Genomic DNA, 23720 nt, shown 5'->3' on the forward strand with positions numbered 1-23720 from the left:
TATCCATTGTTTTTTCCATCTTTTCTACTTTGTCCTTCACTTCCATAAGTTCTGTGATTTGTTTTTTCAGTTTTTCTGTTTCTTCTTTTTGTTCAGCCCTTGTCTTCTTCATGTCCTCCCTCAATTTATCAATTTGGTTTTTGAAGAGGTTTTCCATTTCTGTTCGTATATTCAGCATTAGTTGTCTCAGCTCCTGTATCTCATTTGAACTATTGGTTTGTTCCTTTGACTGGGCCATATTTCCAATTTTCTGAGCGTGATCCGTTATCTTCTGCTGGTGTCTGGGCATTTAATCAGATTTCCCTGGGTGTAAGACCCCGCAGGTTGAAAGATTTTTCTGTGAAATCTCTGGGCTCTGTTTTTCTTATCCTGCCCAGTAGGTGGCGCTCGTGGCGCTCATCTGTCTGCGGGTCCCACCAGTAAAAGATGCTGTGGCTCCTTTAACTGGAAAACTCTCGCTGTAGGGGGGTGTCGCTACCGAAGCGGCTTGGGGGAGTACCAATCCGAACCTCCCAGCCGGCCCGGGGATCCGCGCGCGGGGAGGGTCACTGACCTCTGCGGCTTGGGGGAACGCCTGTCCAAATTTCCCAGCCTGCCCGGGGCGCCAAGCGTGGCGGGGAGGTGCCAGCCGCCGCGGCTTCGGGAAGTGTCTATCCACCGTTCCCAGCCGGACCGGGAAGCCACGTGTTTGGAAGGGACCCTGGTCGCCGTTCTCCGCGGCTTGGGAATCTCCGATCCAATTCTCCCAGCCGGCCCGGTGATCCGCACGTGGGGAGGTTCACCGGCCTCCGCGGCTTGGGGGAACGCCTGTCCAATTCTCCCAGCCAGCCCGAGAAGGAGGGAGGGAGGGACTCCGGCCGCCTGCCGTCCCGGCCCGGGGAAGCCCGCGCCCCTCGGCGATCTCTCCGGAGCAGGTTCTCCCAGGCTTCAGCCGTTCCAGAATGGGGTACGCTGTCTTCTTGGTCTCTGTCGTGGCTCCGGGAGCTGTTCTGAATCGTTTCTACTTCTCTAGTAGCTGTTCTGGAGGAGGAACTAAGACCTGCGTGTCTTACTAAGCCGCCATCTTCTCCGGAAGTTATTTAATTTTTAAAAACAAAACAACTTTAGTTTTGTTGATCCTTTTTAATTTTTTTTTGACATGGACAGGCTCCAGGAATTGAACCCGGGTCTCCAGCTCAGCAGGCAAGAATTCTTGCCTGCTGAGCTGCCATTGCCCCACCCTTAATTTTTTATTTATTAGTTTCTCTGCTTTTATTTATTACATATTTCCTTTTATTATTTTGCTGTGATAATGTTTTTTTTTGCTTTCTAACCAAGTTTAAGTGTGCAATTCAGTGGTATTAATTACATTTACAATGTTACGCTGCATCACCTAATAGTGACTTTTTTATGTCTGCAGCTCATGCAGATTTGTAAAGCTCATAGTGTGTATACTATTTTTGTTCCCTTACCTCCAGTTTTATTATATGGGAAAACAGTATTTTTCAAACTGTTGGTGCCCCATAAATTGATGGTATAATCAATTTAGTAGGTTATGACCAGCATTAAGGAAAAGAAACAGTAGGGAAAGTAGTGTTCATCACATGATCAATGGCTAGTACTATGTACTAACCATTCTTTTTATGAAACTTTTATTTGAGATATATATACCCACATACATACTTGTATATGTAGCTGTCTGTATTGGGTCACAATATAAAATGCATTTCTTTTTTTGTTTTCTGATTTTAATATTTTATTGTAAAAACTTAACATACCAACATTCTTTTTTTTTCTTTTTATTTATTTATTTATTTATTTTTTTAATTTTATTAATTAACGGAAAAAAAAAGAAATTAACCCAACATTTAGAAATCATACCATTCTACATATGCAATCATTAATTCTTAACATCATCACATAGATGCATAATCATCGTTTCTTAGTACATTTGCATCGGTTTAGAAGAACTAGCGACACACCAGACAAAGATATAGAATGTTAATATAGAGAAAAGAAATAAAAGTAATAATAATAGTAAAAAAAAAAACAAAAACAAACAAACAAACAAAACCTATAGCTTAGGTGCAGCTTCATTCAGTGTTTTAACATGATTACTTTACAATCAGGTATTATTGTGCTGTCCATTTTTGAGTTTTTGTATCTAGTCTTGTTGCACAGTCTGTATCCCTTCAGCTCCAATTACCCATTATCTTACCTTGTTTCTAACTCCTGCTGGACTCTGTTACCAGTGTCATATTCCAAGTTTATTCTCGAATGTCCGTTCACATCAGTGAGACCATACAGTATTTGTCCTTTAGTTTTTGGCTAGACTCACTCAGCATAATGTTCTCTATGTCCATCCATGTTATTACATGCTTCATAAGTTTATCCTGTCTTAAAGCTGCATAATATTCCATCGTATGTATGTACCACAGTTTGTTTAGCCATTCTTCTGTTGATGGACATTTTGGCTGTTTCCATCTCTTTGCAATTGTGAATAACGCTGCTATAAACATTGGTGTGCAAATGTCCGTTTGTGTCTTTGCCCTTAAGTCCTTTGAGTAGATACCCAGCAATGGTATTGCTGGGTCGAACATACCAACATTCTTGACAGACAAACATTCCATACATGGTGTGCAGTCAGTGGCTCACAGTAGCATCCCGTAATTGTGTATTCATCACTGTCATGGTCAGTGTTCTAGTTTGCTAGCTGCCGGAATGCAACACACCAGAGACGGATTGGCTTTTATTGAAAGGGGATTTATTTTGTTAGTTCTTCAGAGCAAAGGCAGCTAACTTTCCACTGGGGTTCTTTCTTACGTGGGAAGGCACAGGGCGATCTCTGCTGGCCTTCTCTTCAGGCCTCTGGGTTCCAACAACTTTCCGTGGGGTGATTTCTTTCTGCATCTCCAAAGGCCTGGGTTGAGCTGCGAGTGCTGAGATGAGGTATGCCGAGCTGCTTGGGCTGTGCTACGTAGTGTTCTCTTGTTTAAGCACCAGGCAATTAAGTCAAACATCATTCATTGCAGCAGACATGCCTCCTAACCGATTGCAGATGTAAATCAGCACAGATGAGGTTCACGTACCATTGGCTCATATCCGCAGCAACAGAACTAGGTGCCTTCACCTGGCCAAGTTGACAACTGAATCTAACTACCACAGTCAGGTTCATGTGTCAACTTGGCCAAGTGGTGGTATCTGGTTGTCTGGTTGAGCAAGTGCTGGGCTGTCTTTTGCTAAGAGAACATTTCACAGAATTAAATCATGATCACGTTGGCTGCATTAACAGCTGATTGCATTTGTAATCAGCCAGTGGGGTGTCTTCTGCAATGAGTGATGCTTAATTTAATCACTGGAAGCCTTTTAAGGAGGATTCAGAAGAGACAGGCTCTCTTCCTGCTTTGGCCGGCAAGCCTCTCCTGTGAAATTTGTCCACACCCTCCATCAGAATCGTCAGCTTCACAGCCTGCCCTACAGATTTTGGACTCTGTGTTCTCACGGTTATGTGAGACAGTTTTATAAATTTTGTATTTATGAATATTTCCTGTTGATTCTGTTTCTCTAGAGAACCCTAACTAATACAATCACCATGATCATTTTTTGAACATTTACATCGCTCCAGCAAAAGAAAGAAAAAAGAAAAAACTTCCTACATACCATACCTCTACCCCCTTTTCTCATTGACCACTAGTATTTCAATCTATTCGATTTATAAAATGTGTTTCTTACTTTGGGTTGTAATAAACAACAGCAACAACAGCAAATAGTTCTAAAGTGAGTATGTTGTCAAGTAGTTTATCTGGTGATTAGTAAAGACTTCAAACCTGAATGCACAAAATTAACACCTGAGGTGTGTAATAAAATGGCACATTTTAGACCTACTGAATGAAAACCACCAGTAGAAAGGCTAAGGAATGTGTGTTTTAACAAACCACCTATGTGATTCTAATCCTTTGGGTGCCTGGGAACTACTGATTCAGAATATCAATAGACCTGGAGAGCCTGTGGGGATGTTCTCGCATGGGACAGAGGAGAGTGCACCTGATGGCAGGCCTTTATCCCAACACTTCCTACCTGAGAGCTCCAGGAATGGTACAGAGTGGCAAGGAAGTCAAACAATGGACCTCTAGGTGGTAGGGGATGGGAGCAGGTGGGGAACATCCTGTTGGTTGTTAGAATGACAGAAAAAAGTAAAATAACTCCCCTGCCTGAATTTCTACCATAGACTCAGCATTTATTGAACGGCCAAAGACGATAATCTTGAAGCTTAAAACATATGAACTTTCATACATTAGTCTGTTACAAGCAAATTCATTGATACAATCCAATTCAGAGTTTCAGAGCGATACAAGTTAAAATTATTCGTGACTATTCAGCATATGTTCAGCTGATGACTATTGCAGCCAGCATTGAAGGCTTGGCAATACTTAGTGGGCAGTGATTGGGAAGAGCTCCATTTAGCTGAAGTGAAAATGGGTATTTAAACCCTAGGATAGTCTATGTGCTTTTCAATTACTTCCCTTTCCTTTAATAGGTTTTCGAATGATCAGTGAATAGAAAGACCATTTGTAGATCGAAACTTTTGACATGTGGAATGCCAAAGCAGCTGGTTGCAGTAACAGAGGAGGCAGTCACGCTCAAGGTTCCACCCTCCCCAGACAGTTTCTGGGCATCAAATGAGGGAGGTTTGTTTGGTAAGGATCTTAAATTGTGTTCCGTGTGTGTGTGTGTGTGTGGGTCCTCTGCATTTTTCGCTGAAAACCAAAATTTTCTTTATATCCCAGTAAATGAGTCTTATTGATTGTTAATTTATCGATTACTGTGTAATAAACCACCCCAAAACAACAGCAGCAGCAGCCATTTATTTGCTTATGATTCTGCAGTTCCTACAGAGCTTGGTGAGATGCTGCACATGGTTTCAACTGGGATCTCTCATGGCGTTGCACTCACCTGGAAATTCAGCTTCCTTGTAGCATGACAGCTGTATTCCCAGAGGGTAAAAGCAGGATCTTTTGAGGCCTGGGATTAAAAGTGCCAGAATGTCACTTTTACCACAAGCAAGTTACAAGTCTAGTCCAGATTCAAAAGAAAGGGAAATAGGCTCCACCTTTTGATTGGAAATTGGCATGCTCGTTTACGAATGGAAAGAATTGTTGGTGTCCATCTTTGGAAGTGGATCTAGCACACTGGCCTGTCTTTTCTTTTCTCCTTTCCTCTGCCCTTTCTTCGTCCTTTCTTCATTCCTTCCTTCCATCTAAATGTGCCAACTGTCCTTTAGGATAAAATCTTAAAATGTATTTTATTTAAAGATTAATCTTCTCTAATAATTCTTTATTTCTACCATACTTTCCTAGTAGTATTTTTGCATTTTGCATTTTGTTATGAGTTTGTTTTTTCTCCTTCATTAGACTATGTAGAACTATAATTTCCTTTAACGTAGGATCTTTTCTCTCACCTTTGTTTCTTTCACAGCTCATGGTAGGTGCTCAGTAAAGGTTTGAATGAATAAACATAGTGAGTAAAAACAGATTTTAGAATTACTAACCATCAGTTGTCCAGTGAAGTAAGTATCAGTGCAAGTGCCACAAACATTATCTTCAGCTATTCTGCTTTTGATTTTTCTTCCTTGGTCAGGGCCCCCTTTCCCAGACCCTCCACATTTACCATCTTATGCTTTTAGTGAATGTATATTATAGCATATTATTATATCTTCATATATTAATATTTATAAGTATTAAGTACTTTTGTGTAGTTGGGCAGTCCTATCAAGTGTCATCTGCCACCCTAAATACCTGATTTTTCTCATTTCTCTGCCTGGTATCCAGGAGTGTGAGGAAGAGGCTGTCTGTGTCATTATGTGTGCGTCGGTTAAGTACAATATCCGGGGTCCTGCCCTCATCCCAAGAATGAAGACCAAGCACCGAATCTACTACATCACCCTCTTCTCCATTGTCCTCCTTGGCCTCATTGCCACTGGCATGTTTCAGTTCTGGCCCCATTCCATCGAGTCTTCAAACGACTGGAGTGTAGAGAAGCGCAGTATCCGGGACGTGCCAGTAGTCCGGTTGCCAGCAGACAGTCCCATCCCTGAGCGGGGGGATCTCAGTTGCAGAATGCACACATGTTTTGATGTCTATCGCTGTGGCTTCAACCCGAAGAACAAAATCAAGGTGTATATTTACTCTCTGAAAAAGTATGTGGATGACTTTGGTATCCCAGTCAGCAACACCATCTCCCGGGAGTATAACGAACTGCTCACGGCCATCGCAGACAGTGACTACTATACCGACGACATCAGTCGGGCCTGCCTGCTTGTCCCATCCATCGATGTGCTTAACCAGCACACACTCCGCATTAAGGAGACAGCACAAGCATTGGCCCAGCTCTCTAGGTATCTAGCACTTTTACAGACAAGCGCCCGAGGGATGTTTGAATAGTTTTTCAGGGACCTAAGGAGAAGTGAAGAGCTAGGGAATGTTTCTCCTCATGAGCTGGCTTCCAGCTGCTAACTCTTTTCTCATAGAAAAGGGAGTGTTTGTATAGCTCTAAACATCTGATCTCTGTGCCAGTAAGAAGCACTTAACCCTCTTTGGCTACTGTTGTGAGCTACCAACTTCTTAGAGTTTAAAAGCTATGAATGGCTCGTCTTACCATGCTTTTCCTTTTTAATGTAAGTACTTTTCCCTCTCCATTTATCACTTATGTGATACATGTTCAGTGTAGAAAGTCTGGAATATAAAGGTAAGCAAAAAGAAGAACATGAGATTTGTTCCATAATCCTGCCTTTAAGAGATAGCCACTATTATTTTGATGTTACTTTTCAGTCAGTTTTGTATAAAAAAAGATATGCATGCATGTGTATATATGTATTTTGTTAAGAATGTCACACAATACATACTCTGGGGCTGCCTTTTGTCTTACTATGTCATGAATATATTTCCAAATAATTACATATTATTTTATTATATAATATTAAGGGTTGTATAGTATTCCATTTCATAGATCCTTCTAATGTATTTAACCAGTTGTTCTAGTTTTCTAGCTGCTAAATATCATACACTAGGTAGGCATAACAAAAGGAATTTATTGGCTTGCACTTTCAGAGCCTAGAAAGCTTGCTTCCTCCCAGTGTTGGTATCTTTTGGCTGTCCAGCAATTCTTTGGGTTCCTTGGCTTTGCTGTCAGATGGCAGTGCACGTGCAGCATCTTCTTTTTTCTCTCTTGGATTCCATTGACTTCTACCTTCTTTTTCTCCTGTAGCTTCCTCTTCTTGTCCAATTTCTTTTGCTTGTAAGGACTCTAGCCATATTGGATTAAGGCCTGCCTTTGTTCAGTTTGGGCACATCTTAATTTATAACATCTTCAGAGGTCTACTTTACAGATGGTTCACACCTGAACATGCTTTTTGTGGAGGACATGATTCAATCCCCAACACCAGTCTTCTGTATTTCATTTTTTGTTTTTCTAACAAAATGTTGAACATTTAAATAGTTTTCAGTTTTATATTACTATAAATAGTTCTGTAGTGGACAACCTTGAGGTACACATTTTCCTTTTTTTTCCTTTTGGGAAGCCAGACTAATACCTGCTGTAGAGTAGTGATTTCCAAATCACTTTGCATACCTGAAAAGTGGTCCTGTTTGGGGTTGGGAATACTTGCCACTTATTCAGTGATTGACCCTTGTTTTTGTTTCTTCACAATTGACATATAAATTTACCTACATGTTTGATTTCTTCATAGGTGGGATCGAGGTACAAATCACCTGCTATTCAACATGTTGCCTGGGGGTCCCCCAGATTATAACACAGCCCTGGATGTCCCCAGAGACAGGTAGGAATATTTGGTGTGTCCCTCTTACGGGTTTCTGATGATTAAGTAAGTACAAGACCCTTTGTTTATGTAAAATCATATTTCAGAGCCAACTGGGACATACTTTGTAATCAGAGTTATAGATTGAAATAGAAAATTGTCCAGGCATTTCCTTCCTTAGGAAAGTATTGAAATTTGTGTCGATCCATTGTGGAAAATCGATCAGAGCTTATGTCCTGTGCGTAGCCTGGGTTATGCTCTCCTCAGAGCAGCACCCGCCCCTAAGGCCTGGTCGGTGAGTGGTTTGTGTCTGTTCTCTCTGGATCGAGAGATTTGTCAAAAATAGAGCCACAGTTTGCTGAGGGAAGAAGGGCAGGTTGTGTAAGTGATACCTAATGCCGAAAATGCAGGACAAAAATGAGGGCACTCAGCTATAGTGTTCTGTGTCGTTTTAGTTAGCAGGGTTTCTTCCTTCCTTTTGTTCTTTGTCTCTCTCTTCCTCCATCCCTCCCTCACTTCTCCCTCCCCCTCCCCCCATTTTCTCCTTTCTTTTCTTCCCTTTCCCCTCCCTCCTTTCTTTTCCTCCTCCCCCTTCCCCTTCCTCCCCCCCTCCCCTTCCCTCCCCTTCCCTTCCCTTCCCTCCCCTTCCCTTCCCTCCCCTCCCCTCCCCTCCGCTTACTTTCCCTCCCTGCCCCTCCCTTCCCCTCTTCCTAATAAAACCTACCAAATAGGCAGGTGTGACATGTGGAGTGGCCGCAAGTGCATGGCTCTGACCATGAGCTTGTTCTCCACATTTATTCGTCCTTTCATGCGTCGGCTGGGCCCTCTGCTCAGGGGCCTCTTGCGGAGCTCAGGGATGAGCTTCTGCTCAGTGTACCTCTCCCAGTGCTTCATTCCAGGCTTTGAGAAAAGCAGAAAGTTTGGGCCCAAATTAAGGTTCTGGGTAATACTTGAGGTATGGGATTGTTAGGAGTTTATGCATGAACTCTTTCATCATTGATTTTATCTGTATAATTCTTGATATAATTGTTGCTGAAAAAGGTGAGAGAATGGGCTGATGCCAGCTCTGTTCTCAAGTTGATAGAGCATTGTCATTTATGAAAATATAAACTTACTATGACTTTTCCTCAGAAGATTAAATCTAAACACTCTTTACTTTAAGCGATTATCTAGAGTCGGTTTTGAATTTCTATCTGGAAATACAATCACCAGAGGAGATATATACCCACTGGCCTCCATCCTCAACTTTGGTGCAGAAACCATTCTGGACGATAGAGGGCAGTCAGTCCACACAAGTTTTAAAGAAAACAGCTCAAGATGAGGTGATCACTCATTTGGCTCTTAGCCCCAGTGAAGAGTGTTTGTTCCTGAGTGGGACTGTTTTATGGATTTGCTTTTTCTGGGAAAGTGGAACTCTTTGGAGATCAGAGAAGGGAAAGAAAAGAACTGTTAGGAATGTAATGTCTTCACCTCCTGTTTTGGGTTTATTTCAGAGGGGCTTATTTCTGTTTGAGATATTTCATTTTTTTCTCATATTTTGGTATATATCTACATTGGAGATAGATTGTTTTTTGTCAAGTGCACGTGTTAAATGGGATTTCATTTATTTGTGGAAAAGTGTCAAGTAGTTTCAAAAATTTAAGTTCTCACTAGGCTTAGGTGTTATAGAGTGAAAAGGTGAAATCGCTTTCCTATGCATGTATTTTTTTTAAGTGATCACGGACAATCCTGTAGTAACTAATGAATCACCATGGAGTCGTCCTTTTTCTTTCCATGTGGAAGGTTTCATTTTGAAACCTAAGTAGCCTTCTGGTTGGGATAAGGAATAGTAGATTTACTTGTTTTTTTTTCTTATCCTTTATCCTTGTTCCTGGATTCAGAGGAGGAAAGACTTATGAGTGTAGAATAGTTTTAAAGCAGGAGCTGCACATCTGACTGATCAGAAATTAGAAAACAGATGGAGTATATTAGACTGCTTTTCAGATCTTCTGAAGCCTTTAACTGGAGGTGTGATTATTTCAGAATTATCTTACTCAGGGAAATGTAAGGACCAGTACTGAAGGAAATGTCTGTTCAGTGAATATATCTTTCATACTGCTTAAATCTGTTTTTATTTCTCTTTCGATTTTTTTAAAGATTACACACATAATGTGCCTCTGTTTTCTTTGTTCAGGATTTGAACATGTAAAAGTCTGCTTTCCTTCCCCCTCTATTTTCACTCTTTTACCGAGAGGAAATCACTATTAAAAATAACTGTGTATTTTTCTAGCTGTTTTTCTTTTTTATACACAAATACACATATATATGTACTTATTTTTTTCTTTAGTCTCACGCATAAGGTAAAATTTTTAAATATTAATTGCCGTCTATTTTCAACATTCTGCAGTAATGACATTGCTCATGCAAAAACACTTTTTTAATTTGTACATTCAGTCACTATCATTATATACTCTAGGCATTCCTAGATTATACCATCTCAGTCTTTATCATCTATCTTTCTTTCTGATTTCATTTGTGCCCCCAGTCCTCCTCCCTCTATCATTCTCACATGCAGCATCATTCAGTGTTTTAACATAATTGTATTACAGTTAGGTAGTATTGTGCTATGCATTTCTGAGTTTCTACAATCAGTCCTGTTGTACAATATGCATCCCTTTGTCTTCAATTACCTAATATCTTGCCCTATTTCTATCTCCTGATGGTCTCTGTTACCAATGAAATTCTCCAAATTTATTCACTAATGTCAGTTCATATTAGTGAGACCATACAGTATTTGTCCTTTTGTTTCTGGCTAATCTTACCCAGCATAATGTCCTTAAGGTCCATCCATGTTGTTACATACTTCATACCTTTATTCTGTCTTATGGCTGCATAATATTCCATCATATGAATATACCACTGTTTGTTTAGTCACTCATCTGTTGATGGACATTTTGGCTGTTTCTGTCTCTTGGCAGTTGTAAATAATGCTGCTATAAACATTAGTGTTCAAATGTCCATTTCTGTCCTTGCCCTCATGTCCTCTGAGTAGATACCTAACAATGGTATTGCTGGGTCATATGGCAATTCCATATTTAGCTTCCTAGGGAACTGACAAACTGCCTTCCACAGTGGTTGTACCATTTGACATTTGCCCCAACAGTGAATAAGTGTGCCTCTTTTACCACATCCTCTCCAGCACTTGTCATTTTCTGTTTTATTCATAATGGCCATTCTGGTGGGTGTGAGATGATATCTCATTGTGGTTTTGACTCGCATTTCCCTAATAACCAGGGAAGTTGAGCATCTTTTCATGTGCCTTTTGACCATTTGTATTTTCTCTTCTGAGAAGTGTCTGTTCAAGTCTTTTGCCCATTTTATGATTGGGTTGTCTGTCTTTTTGTTGTTGAGTTGAACAATCTCTTGATATATTCTGGATACTAGATCTTTTCCTGATATATCATTTCCAAATATTGTCTTCCATTGTGTAGGTTGTCTTTTTACTTTCTTGACAAAGTTCTTTGATGCAAAAAAGTATTTAATTTTGAGCAGTTCCCATGTATTTATTTTTTCTCCAATGCTCATGGCTTGGGTGTAAGGTCTAGGAAACCACTTCCTAGTATAAGATTTATAAGATATTTCCCTACATTTTCTTCTAACAGTTTTATGGTCTTGGATATAATGTTTAGGTCTTTGATCCATTTTGAGTTAATTTTTGTGTAGGATGTGAGTTATGGATCCTCTTTCATTCTTTTGCATGTGAATACCCAGTTCTCTAGGCACCATTTAGTGGAGAGACTGTTCTGTCCCAGGTAAGTGGGCTTGTACTTATTTTATTTGAACTTAAGTGCAAACATATCGTGCCTCTTCTGTGCCTTATTTTACTGATCTTAGTTTTCTCAATATGCTCTCTAATATAGTTGCCGTCTTGGGTTTTTATAAGTCCTGTGTACATGTTTCTCTCACAGATTTCTACTTCTGTGTGAGCACAGATTTATTTATTTAAACTTATGGAAAATTCAAATGTATACAAAAGAAAAGAGAATAGTACAGTGAACCCCATTTACCTGTATCCAGCTTCAGTAATCATCAAGCTGAGGACTGTTTCATTTCATTTGTACCTCTGCCCCCCGAAGATTATTATGAAGCAAATCCCAGACATATCACTGCGTGTGTAAATATTTTGGTATGACTGTCTGCATGATAAGGGCTTTAAAAACACAAACAAAAAAACATAAATACAATGCTATTACCCTACATTAAAAAAATTTTAACAGTTTTCTTTAATATCACCAAATAGCTAGCCATTGATTAAATGTCCCTGTTTCAAAAGTAATTTTTTACAGTTTGGTTGACTAATAGACAAATAAAGTCCACATGTAGGGAATGTATATACACACGCAAAGACACACACACACACACGTATGTACATATATATATATGTATTGTTCCAATTTGTGCACAATTTTTAATCAGTAGAATTGTCAACTTTTGGTTTAACCCAAACTCGAAGCCTATGTGCATGGTCTAATAGAAAGCAGAGTATTAAACTGTAGCCCAACCATGTGTCAGCACTGTGAGTACCCAGGAGGAGGAGGAGAACTGAGGGCAAATCTGCAGGAAGACCAGAGATAAGGAAGGTGGAGTACCCAAGGTCTAGAGAGGAAGACTCCGTGGCAGAGGAGATATCCTACAGTCATTGAGCCCTTTGACGTGCTGTAAGTGCTGGAGAACTCTTCAAGTGACGGAACAGTTGGCCTGATAGGAGTCTAATCATTGTACTAATACTTTTTTTAGCCACAAGTTTTCTATTTGGTCTTTTGCAACTTTGAAACTTAACTGTGATTTTTGGATACATAATGGGAAAACAGAATGTGCTTTTCAGAAATTCACTTTCCAGTCAATGTAAAACATGTGTTCTGGAAAGTGAGGGATACTTAACAATTCTCCATTAGAATGTTATAGAAACATTGGCAGGAGAAGATACAGTGGCTCACTCAAAATTTAAGTCTTGTCAGTAGCAGGGTTGGAAGTGAGACCAGTTTGATTAAGTCCAGCCCTGGCTCCTTCCAAGATCAGAAAAGGAGATTACACTTGTATGATTTATGACATAAAGCATGCTTCAGATTGCATGCTTCTCTATTACCAGTGTATAACTTTCTTTTCTATTACGAGTGCTTAGCCTCCCTGGGACAGAATAACAATGAATGGTGGTGTGACAGACACCTGCTTCTTTTCTCCCCCCACACAGCCCCCTTTCCTCTGGGGCTCTGGGTGTAGTGACCTGATCACCTACTGCACTGGCTTGCCTTGTACCTGCATATTGGATTCATGTCTGTTTTTCTGCACGTGGGTCATAGGGGCCCATACAGAGTCTGCGTGCCATCACAGTCATGGAACTTGCCCAATTTCATATTGGATGGCTTCAGTGCTGAATACTAATCAGGAAAAATAAGACCGGATGTTGGTACTAGGAGTTGACATTAAATTTTACAGAGCAAACTGGCAGCTGGAGAGGTTTTTAGCCTGCACATTACCTCACTCACCAATTCATAGTTTCATGAAGTTTAAATAAACAGATTGGGATTTTCCTTTGAGCTTTTGTGAAAAGGGAATGTAGGTTGTCATCAGGGCAGGGAGGGAATTGGTGGTAATCAGTATTGCAGAAATGTGGTTTCTTGGGTCAGACATTTTGGCTCAGATTGTTCAGTGCATGGAACTGGCAAAACTCTGCCCCAGTTAGTGATTTCAATGGGCTTGGGGCTCCAGGGACTGAATAACAGTAAAAGTTGGTGTGATAGACACCTGTTTCCCTTCTCAGATGAAGTGTCATTGTACTACTCACTGGATACAATTTAAACAGTGTGGTCACTGTTTTCTAATTAAGGAGAATAAAAGTGAAGACAGGCAGACTTCAGGAGAAGCACTAAAGGTCCAATTCTAGATCTGGCTTCCTGTATCGGGAGTTGGGTTAATAAGACTGAGGAGCTGAAATGGAATGCTGATCGAGGTGATGGGATGCACGTGTGCTGTGGGACAGCCGTGGGAAGAGTTGCGTGGGCAGGAATTGGAGAGGGCGTGGAGTACATACAGTGTGAATTAGGATTCTCTCTGTGCACCACTGCCTTCTGTGCCTGTTGTTTCCTGAGAGTCCAGCCAGTGGGTAGATGACTGCCCTGACCAGTCTTCTGATGCAGTCTGCTATTTTTCCTGTTGTAAGTGTTTTTTTCTTAAGAATAAAATATGACATGGTGGGGAGGTCATTGGGATCTGAAGGGGAATAGCAGAGGGGCTGTTGATAGCATCCTCTGACCGTGATTTTTGTGATCCCAGGGAAAGGTTGGTGATTCAGGGATAGACTGCAGCTAATGTCCAGAAAATGTGAATGTAAAACATTTAGCACAGCATCTTCTATAAAGTAAGCAACTCAGTAAACATTGGTTACTGTTATTGATATAAGACTCAATTACACTTACCTTTTTCCATAGAGCTTATCAGAATGAAGACCTCTTTTTCTCATTATTTGACAAAATCCTTTGCTTTCAGGGCCCTGCTGGCTGGTGGTGGCTTTTCTACATGGACTTACCGGCAAGGCTATGATGTCAGCATTCCTGTTTATAGTCCTCTGTCTGCTGAGGTGGATCTTCCAGAGAGAGGATCAGGGTAAGGTGCATTCAGTATAACCAGGAGTATTCTTCACAGAAGCTGAGATGCTGATGAAGTTCAGTGTGGTGGGTCTCATAGGAATAAAAGCATTGATTATAGGTGAGGGTCCTTGACTCTGTCATCTAGCTACCCCACCCCCAATCCTGTTTTTTCCTACCGTTTTTCTTATTTTGGTTAATGTACAATGCTTTCTACCAAGTTTTCCAAGCCAGAAATCAAGTGGTGTCCTTAACTCTTTCCTCTCCCTTACCTCCTATATCAAAATAAGTCCTATTGATTCTACATCTCAGATATTTCTGAGATCTGTCTATTTCTCTTCATCTTCTCTGCATTCAACTAGATTATTGTCACATCTCCCTTGGATTACTGAAATACCTTCCTATCTGGGTTCCCTGTCTCAAGATTGGCACCCTCCAGTCTCAATATTGACTTCACATTGCCCCTTCAGATAAAGCATAGACTCCCCAAAATGTTTTTCAAGATCCTCTGTCATCTGACCATCTCTAGCATCTTGTCTGGAAACTTTTTTTCTTCCTTTTAATTCTTAGAAAAAGCTTGCTCTCTCAGTTCTTCTGGACTGCAAACACACACTCCAAAGCCTGGAAATCTTTTTCTTGATTTTTGTCAAAAATCTTCTTCCCTTAAGTTTCAACTTAAATGCTACTTCCTCAGCAAACACTTACTTAACTCCTGGAGTGACTCCTCTGCTTTATGCCCCCATAACTACCTGCACTTGTCCTAGTGCTGCACTCAGTACACCCCATTGTAGTGACTTGCTCAAAGCTTGTCTCTTTTGAATTTGTAAGCACAGTGAAGCTGGGGCCGGGTCTTCTTTCTACTGGTTTTTATCCTCAGGCACATGGTTGTCATATTTAGTGAGTAAATAAAATGGCAGATATTGTGTCTGACTTTTTTTTGCTATAGTGTATTTAAAACTCATGCTAATTATTAGTAAGAATCTCAGTGAACTTTAAACAAATATGATGATGATAAAAGCATTAATTACTTATTTGGGAAGTGTGGCTATATAAAGGTGCCTGTTTGTATATTTCAGCACTAGAAATGTCATGCAGGGTGAGATTTAAAAACCCACACAGAGTGTTTGGTTTCAGAAATGGGTCCCAAGGAAATTGTTTTGCTTAGAGAACATTAGAATCATTCTCAAAACCTCCCTAATTTCCTTGAGAAGCCTTTATGGACTCTGTGAGAAGTAAGAGAACTTTTTCCAAGAGAAGATACTTCTCTCCTGGATGTGTGTTCTTCCATGTGGCCCTGGATCATAGTCTGAAACTTTAGGCATTTATAGAGCAATTTTTTTAAAACTTTTTTATTGTATAATATAACATGCACACAAAGCAAAGAAAAAAAAAGCAATAGTTTTCAAAGCACTCTTCAACAAGTAGTTACAGGATAGATCCCAGAGTTTATTATGGGCCACCATACTATCATTTCAGATAGTTCCTTCTAGCTGCTCCAAAAATCGAAGGCTAGAAGGAATATATATGTTTTTTGTTCTTTGTTTTTTTTTAACATGGGCAGGCACTGGGAATCGAACCTGGGTCCTCTGGCATGGCAGGCAAGCATTCTTGCCTGCTGAGCCACCGTGGCCCGCCCTATATGTTTTTTATCATCCCTTTTTTTTTTCTTTTTTTGTGAAAAATAACATATATACTAAAAAAATAATAAATTTCAAAGCACAACACAACAGTTAGCTGTAGAACAGATTTCAGAGTTTGGATGGGTTACAATTCCACAATGTTGAGCGAATTTTGTAATTTTGATGCTGTTATAAAGCCCAGATGACCTTGAAACAGTTTTTCCTCTACCTGTTAGGCAAGTGCAAAGAAAGAATGATTTATGAACTTGTTGCTTAGATCATCTTCTTGGATTTTCCCCATTAGTGGACTCCTAGAGATGACTTAATTTATGTTATTATATTTTATTGCGATATAATTCACCCTTTTGAAAGTTCAGTGATTTTTAGTCTATTTGCAAACTATCACCATTATCTAATTCTAGAACATTTTCATAACCCAAAAATAGACCCTGTGCCCAATTAGCCATCACTCCCTATCCCCATCTTCTGCCAGCAACCACTAGTCTACCTTCTCTCTGTTTTTGCCTATTTTGGATACTTCGTATAAATGTAATTGTACAATATATGGCCTTTTGTGTCTGGTTTCTTTTACTGAGCTTATCTTCAAGATTCATCCATGATGTAGCATGGAATCAGAACTGACTTCCTTTTTTGACTGAATAATATTCCATTTTATGGATATTTCACATTTTATTTATCCATTCATCAGATGACAGATATTTGAGTTCTTTCCACACTTTGGCTATAATAAATAATGCTGCTATGAACATTTGTGTGAACATATGTTTTCACTTCCTTAGGGTATATACCTAAGTGTAGAATTGCCGGGTCATATGGTCATTTGACAATGCTTGTTATTGTTTTTTTTTTTATTTTTTCATTCTAGCCATCCTAGTGGGTGTGTAGTGGTGTCTCATTGTGATTTTTTAATTTATATATTATTTATTTATTTATTTTCATTGTGTTTTTGAATTTGCATTTCCTTAATAACTAATAACATTTAAGCATCTTTTCATGTGCTTTTGGCCATTTATATATCTTCTTTTGAGAAATGTTTATTTAATTCATTTCTCCATTTTTTTAACTGAGTTTTTTGTCTTTTTATTGTTGAGTAATAAGAACTCTATATATTCTAGAGACTAGACTCTTATCAGATATATGATTTGCAAATATTTTCTCCCATTTTTGTGGGTTGTCTTCACTTTCTTGATAATGTTCTTTGATGAAGTACAGTTTATTTCTTCTTTGTTTGCTTGCAGTTTTGGTGTCATGTTTAAGAAACCATTGCCTAATTCAAGGTCATAAAGATTTACACCTGTGTTCTTCTAGGAGTCTCGTAGTTTTAGTTCTTACATTTAGGCTTTTGACCCATTTTCGGTTAATTTTTGAAGATGGTGTGGGGTAGAGGTCCAACTTCATTCTTTTGCTTGTGGATATCCAGTTGTCTCAGTACCACTTGTTGAAAAGATTGTTCTTTTCCTCATTGAATTGTCTTGGTACACTTGTTGAAAATCAGTTGACTCAAATGTAAGGGTTTATTGTTGGATTCAGATATATCTATCTGTTGATCGATATGTTTGCCCTGTGCTAGTTCCACACTGTCTTGGTTATGGTAGCTTTGCAGTAAGTTTTGTAATTAGTAAATGTGAGTCATCAAGTTTTGTTTTTTTTTTGAGATTTTTTTGGCTATTTGAGATTCTTTGACCTTTAATTAATATTTTTTGTTAGAATGTAACTCGAATAAGTACAAATATAAAACAATCTAAACTCCTTGTGCTTATACAACTACAAAAATAAAACAAATTTAGAAATTAAATACAAACAAATCTGCAGACTAATGCCATTCAGGGTAATATAATGTGATGGCTGAGGCTGTTTCTTTTAGATTGGATTGCAGATTTCAAGGTGAAAATGGAGTTAATTATGGTTTTGGGTGGGCAGGGGAGGGTGATCAACATGCCTAGACTTTTGCATGCTAGGTGGTGATGCACTTCTACCACTTTTTTATTTGGACCCCTAGGAAGCTTCCCTTTATAAAGCATATTGTGGCATTATTTATCTTCATCTGGTGCGATAAACATGAGTCACATTTTTCCAATACTTTATTATGAAAATTTTTAAAAAGATCAAGTTGAAAAAATTTATAATGATCACTTGTATATCCAGCACCTAGACTCTATCATTAACATTTCACTATACTTGCCTTACATGATTTACATTTTTAGTTGTCTTCTTTTCTCTTCTCATTAGCCCAGTAAACACAAACTTAGACATAGAACAAAAACTGAAAAGAAAAGATTTAGTGAAACAAAACAAAGGAGAACAAACTGCCCTAAGCAGTAAAACAGTTTCAAAAAATTAATTTCGAAGAGTTAAACTGTTATATTGGTGGTATTTTCCTACTAATTTAATCTCTCTAAGTTTTTATATAAGTAGACTGAAATTAAGATCTTTAGATCATTTAAGGTGTCAGCTAGTTTGTAAACTTCTGTGGGTCAGTGACTAGTTAGAGCATCCAATACCACTTCAAAGTTGCAGAACAAAGAAAAAGGCTGCAGTGGGTGTGATCTTCCCCTCCTGGCCAGTTGAAGGATTTCTCCCTTCACCCCCCAGCTCCCAGCACCAGCCCACACCCAGCCCTACAGTTGGGTTGTTTCTTTAACAAACAACACCTTTCCTCCTACCCCCCAAAAATTAAAGGCAGAAAAAGAGGCTGACAGACTCCTCACCCCTCCCAGGAACCTGGAAGAAGGCCAGGTAGTTAGCGTCATGGTAGTTTTTTAGTTTTGTAGCTCCTTTATGAGAGTTGCTTTTTAAGGGAATTCTCACATCCCTTGAGAGCTACACACAGTTGCAAGAGCATTATTTTTATTTTTATTTTAAATTTCAAGTTTTTTTCAATGGGAAGCTGAGGGCTGTTGCTATTGATAGCCTCTTCTCACAGCTGTGTTGGCCTCAGTTGGGATTCCTGTCATTTTCCCTCTAAAAGGAACTAAATTAGGAGTTTACAACTGGTTCTATTGAGGGAGATTTCAAGTTCTCAGCATGATTTTGCTTAAACTTAGATATCGGCACTGCTGGAGAGGAAACATGAAAGTCAAAGCTAGTAATTTTAGTCATTAAAAGAAAAACAAATCCACCTTAAAATTTTGTTTACTTTAAACTAAAAAGGGTGACTTCATCAGCTGACTGTAAAGTCAGGCAAAGCCAGGATGCAAGCAGGGAGAACATGTTTAGACTCTTATTCACATCTGTACGTTTATGTCACATATGGAGAAGTGGTAGAGTGGGGATCCAATGATCCTGCTGTCTACGATAGAACTTTGTTTCTTAGCAGTGAAATCTAACCGAGAGCCTGTCTTTACTCAAGACTCTCTTTGAGCACACACATATTAACATTTTTATTTATTTCCATATCTGTATAGGCATATATCTTTCTTTATATCTAAGTATAGTAAAAATCATGGATTCATATTGATAGCTCCAATTCCACCCAAAACACCAGGGACATTCTGGTTTTCCTCTCATTTTATTTGTAACTCCTTTCTCCGACAGTGAGAAATCTGGCCCATATTATCCTCAGTATCTTAACTTATTTGATCAGTCTCTTGTATGGAACCAACCTTCCGTCACTGCCATTGCCCCCCCTCACCGCACAGATGCCCTGTTCACCACGCTCAGAATTGAGCCCCTCACATCATGCTGCTGCTGTTTGCTATCAAACTCCCCTCTCCCCCGTTCCTTCAAATACACTTCTCAATACACTGGGGCAATGACACCCTTGCCGTTACCCTTCACACAACTTGGACGCTCTTCGCAGCCTGCCTGGATGTCCTCTGAACCTTCCTGGGTCCCTAGCCTCCCTTGCTGGGTTGCGACCCCACGCTTGCCCTCACCTCCTGGTGCGGAAAGAACCCTTCCTGACGCCTCTTGAGTGCTGATACCCCGTGTTGGGCCACCTCCTCCCCCACCCCCGCACTGGAAACTCTCCTCTCTGGAGTGCCAATACTTACCCCTCCTTCATGGACGCCTCTTTGCCTCCCTTGGGCACCAATATGTGTGTTCTTACTCTGAGCAACATAGAATACCAGCTTAGTGCTAGCCAGAGCTACTTAAATAGGAAAGCTCCAGAAACATCCAGCAGGTTCCAGTGCTCCGTGAGATCTGACTGTACTTTTCATAGAACCAGGGTTGTAAGGATTGGAAAATCTGTTAGAGGCCATCTAGTCCCAATTTGATGAGTGACTTTTCACTGTAACTTCTTTTAAGAAAAATGGCATGATATTTTATTCAAAGAAACCCATTTTTCTTTGAATGTAAAGCAGACATTTTAATGTGTACATGCAAATATAAACGTTAATATTTTAAATTTTAATAAATGTTTAGATTTCTCATATTTGTTTTTCATGCAACATGGCAATATTCAGAGAAAAAATAAACTAAAAATGTCAAATTAATGAGGAATCCCTTGAATTTATCTCAAATGTTAAATTCAATTGTGAATGAAGTGGCAAAAATATGTATGTTCTATGCTGTGCTAAATATAGAATTTTTATTTTATTTCCCCCTATCAATAACAAGTATTAAATCATCTTTCCATTTTCTTTAGTATAGCTAATAACATTCTGGGGTTTTTTTTTAGAGAAATTGTAGGTTTACAGAAAAGCTATGCAGATAACACAGAGCTCCCATATCCTCCCTTCATGTACAGTTTTCTCTGTTATTAGCATTTTGCATTAGAGTGGTATCTTTGTTACAATTGATGAAACAATATTATTATAAATATACTATTAGCAATAATCTGTAGTTTGCGTTAGGGTTTACTCTGTGTTGTACAGTTCTATGTTTTGTTTTTAAATTTTTATTCAGGTATCCTATATATAACTAAAATTTCCTATTTTATCTACTTTCAGATATACCAATTCAATCATATTTATTACATTTACAGGGTTATGCTTGCATCACCACCATTCATTACCAAAACTTTTCTGTCACCCCAAACAGAAACTGTATATCAGTTAAGCATTAGCACCCCATCCCCTACTCCACCCGGCCTCTAGTAACTGTATTCTAGTTTCTGACCCTATGAATTTGCATATTCCAATTACTTAATGTAAGAGCAATCATACAATGTTTTTCCTTTTGTGTCTGACTTGTTTCATTCAACATGCTGTCTTCAAGGTTCATCCATATTGTTGCATGTATTAGGACTTCATTTTTTTGGTTTGTTTTCACCTTTTTAGTGTATAGTATAACACATATACAAAGCAAAACCCAAAAAAACAATAGTTTTCAAAGCACTCCTCAACAAGTAGTTATAGGACAGATCCCAGAGTTTGCCATGGGCTGCCACATGATCCTCCTAGATTTTTCCTTCTAGCTGCTCCAGAACACAGGAGGCTAGAAGACTCATACTTCTCTATCATCACAATCGATTTTTTCCCCTCCTCTCCTGTGAAAAATAACATATATACAAAAAAGCAACATATTTCAAAGCACAGCACCACAATTAGTTGTAGAACATATCCCAGAGTTTGACATGGGTTACAATTCCACAAATTTTACGTTTTTACCTCTAGCTGCTCTAAGATTCTGGAGACTAAAAGAGACATCAACTTAATTATTCAGCACTCATACCCATTTGTTAAATCCTATCTTTACTGTACAACTCCACCATCACCCTTGATCCTTCCATCCCCCTGACCAGGGGTGTTTGGGTTATGGCCATTCTAAATCTTCCATTCTGGAAGGGTCTGTCACCAATATGGGGCAGGGAGATGGACCCATCTGATGTTCTAGAGAGGCTGGGCCCTCCAAGCTTTGGGACCCACCTGGACCAGGGACCCATCTGGAGGTTGCAGGTCCCTGGAAAGTTACTCCAGTGCATGGAACCCTTGTGGAATCTTACGTATTGCCCTAAGTATTCTTTAAGTTTGGCTGGAATGGTTCTGGTGGGGTTTCAGGTTATGATAGGTAGCAAGGTCTAACTGAAGTTTGTGTAAGAGTAGCCTCCAGAGTAGCCTTTTGACTCTATTTGAACTCTCTCTGCCACTGATATTTTATTGTTACACTTCTTTTCCCCTTTCGGTCAGGATGGAACTGTTGATCCCATGATGCCAGGGCCGGATTCACTCCTGGAAGTCATCTCCCATGTCATCAGGGAGACTTTCACCCCTGGATGTCATGTCCCATGTAGCAGGGAGGACAATGATTTCATTTGCAGAGTTGGGCTTAGAGAGAGTGAACTTCATTTTTTTTTTTTATGACCAATTTATATTCCATTGTATGTATATACCACATTTTGTTTCTATTTTCACCTGTTGATGGCCACTCAGGTTGCTTCTATCCTTTTTTGTTTTAATTGTAGAAGTCGTGGGTTTACAGAAAAATCATGCATAAAATTCAGGGTTCTCATATACCACCTTATTATTAACACCTCGTATTAGTGTGGAACATTTGCTGCAATTATGAAAGTACATTTTTATATTGCACTATTAACCATAGTTCATGGTTTTACTTAGGGTTCACTGTTTCTGTTGTAAAATTCCATGGAATTTGTTTTTAAATTTTCCATTATCCCAAATAGAAACTGTACATTTTCAGTATTAACTTCCTATTTCCTACCCCCGCCTCATTCCTTGGTAATCTGGTTTCTCATTTCTGACTCTGTCAGTTGGCTTATTCTAATTATTTTACATTAGTGAGCTCATACAATATTTGCCCTTTTATGTGTGGCTTATTTTACTTGGCATAATATCCTCAAGTTTCATCCATATTGTTGCATATATCAGAACTTCATTCCTTTTTATAGCCAAATAATATTCCATTGTGTGTGTATACCACGTTTTGTTTATCTGTTCACTTGTTGATGGATACTTGGTTTGCTTCCACCTTTTGGTGATTGTGAGTAATACTGCTGTGAACATTGGTGTGCATCTGTTTGAGTCCCTATTTTCAATTCTTTTGGATATATACCTAGAAGTGGGATTGCTGGGTCTGGTGGTAATTCTATACTTAACTTTTTGAGGAACCATCAACCTGTTTCTCACAGTGGCTGCACCATTTTACATTTCCGCCAACAATGTGCAAGGGTTCCTAAATTCCTTGTTTTCCATATCCTCACCACTAATAGTTATTTTTTGTTTTTGTAATAGTGGCCATTCTACTAGGTATGAAATGGTATCTTATTTTTGGTTTTCATTTGTATTTCCCTAATGGCTAATAATGTTGAGCATCTTTTCATGTGCTTACTGGCTATTTATATATTGTCTTTGGAAAAATGTCTAGTTAAGTCTGCTGCATTTCTTAATTGGATTGTCTTTGTGTTGTTGAGTTGTAGTTCTTTGTGTATTTTGGATATTAAACCCTTATCAGAAATATGGTTTCCAAATATTTTCTCCTATTCTCTGGGCTGCCTTTTTATTTTTTTGTTAAAGTCCTTTGATACACAGAGTTTTAAATTTTGATGAAGTCCCATTTACCTATTTTTCCTTTTGTTGCTCATGCCTTGAATGTAAAATCTAAGAAACTATTGCCTAACACAAAATCCTGAAGATGCTTCTCTAAGTTTTCTTCTAGGAGTTTTATAGTTTTGCTTCTCATATTTAGGTCTTTCATCCATTTTGAGTTAGGGGTCCACCTTCATTCTTTTGTACATGAATATCCACTTCTCCCAGCTCCATTTGT

The 23720-nt window shown here is 39.1% G+C and overlaps 1 protein-coding gene across 1 annotated transcript in view; it reads left to right on the plus strand.

The window, feature by feature from the left end:
* The window catches only part of EXT2 (exostosin glycosyltransferase 2), a 249891-nt gene that overhangs the window by 19443 nt on the left and 206728 nt on the right, over positions 1-23720 (plus strand). Inside the window, exons 2-5 of the mRNA XM_077114465.1 lie at positions 4517-4676; positions 5808-6373; positions 7724-7813; positions 14318-14434. Of these exons, the coding sequence (XP_076970580.1) occupies positions 4659-4676; positions 5808-6373; positions 7724-7813; positions 14318-14434 (791 nt within the window). The 5' untranslated portion in view covers positions 4517-4658. The remainder of the gene's footprint in view (positions 1-4516; positions 4677-5807; positions 6374-7723; positions 7814-14317; positions 14435-23720) is intronic.

The sequence above is a fragment of the Tamandua tetradactyla genome, chromosome 8, assembly GCF_023851605.1.
Source record: "Tamandua tetradactyla isolate mTamTet1 chromosome 8, mTamTet1.pri, whole genome shotgun sequence".
Taxonomy (NCBI): Eukaryota; Metazoa; Chordata; class Mammalia; order Pilosa; family Myrmecophagidae; genus Tamandua; species Tamandua tetradactyla.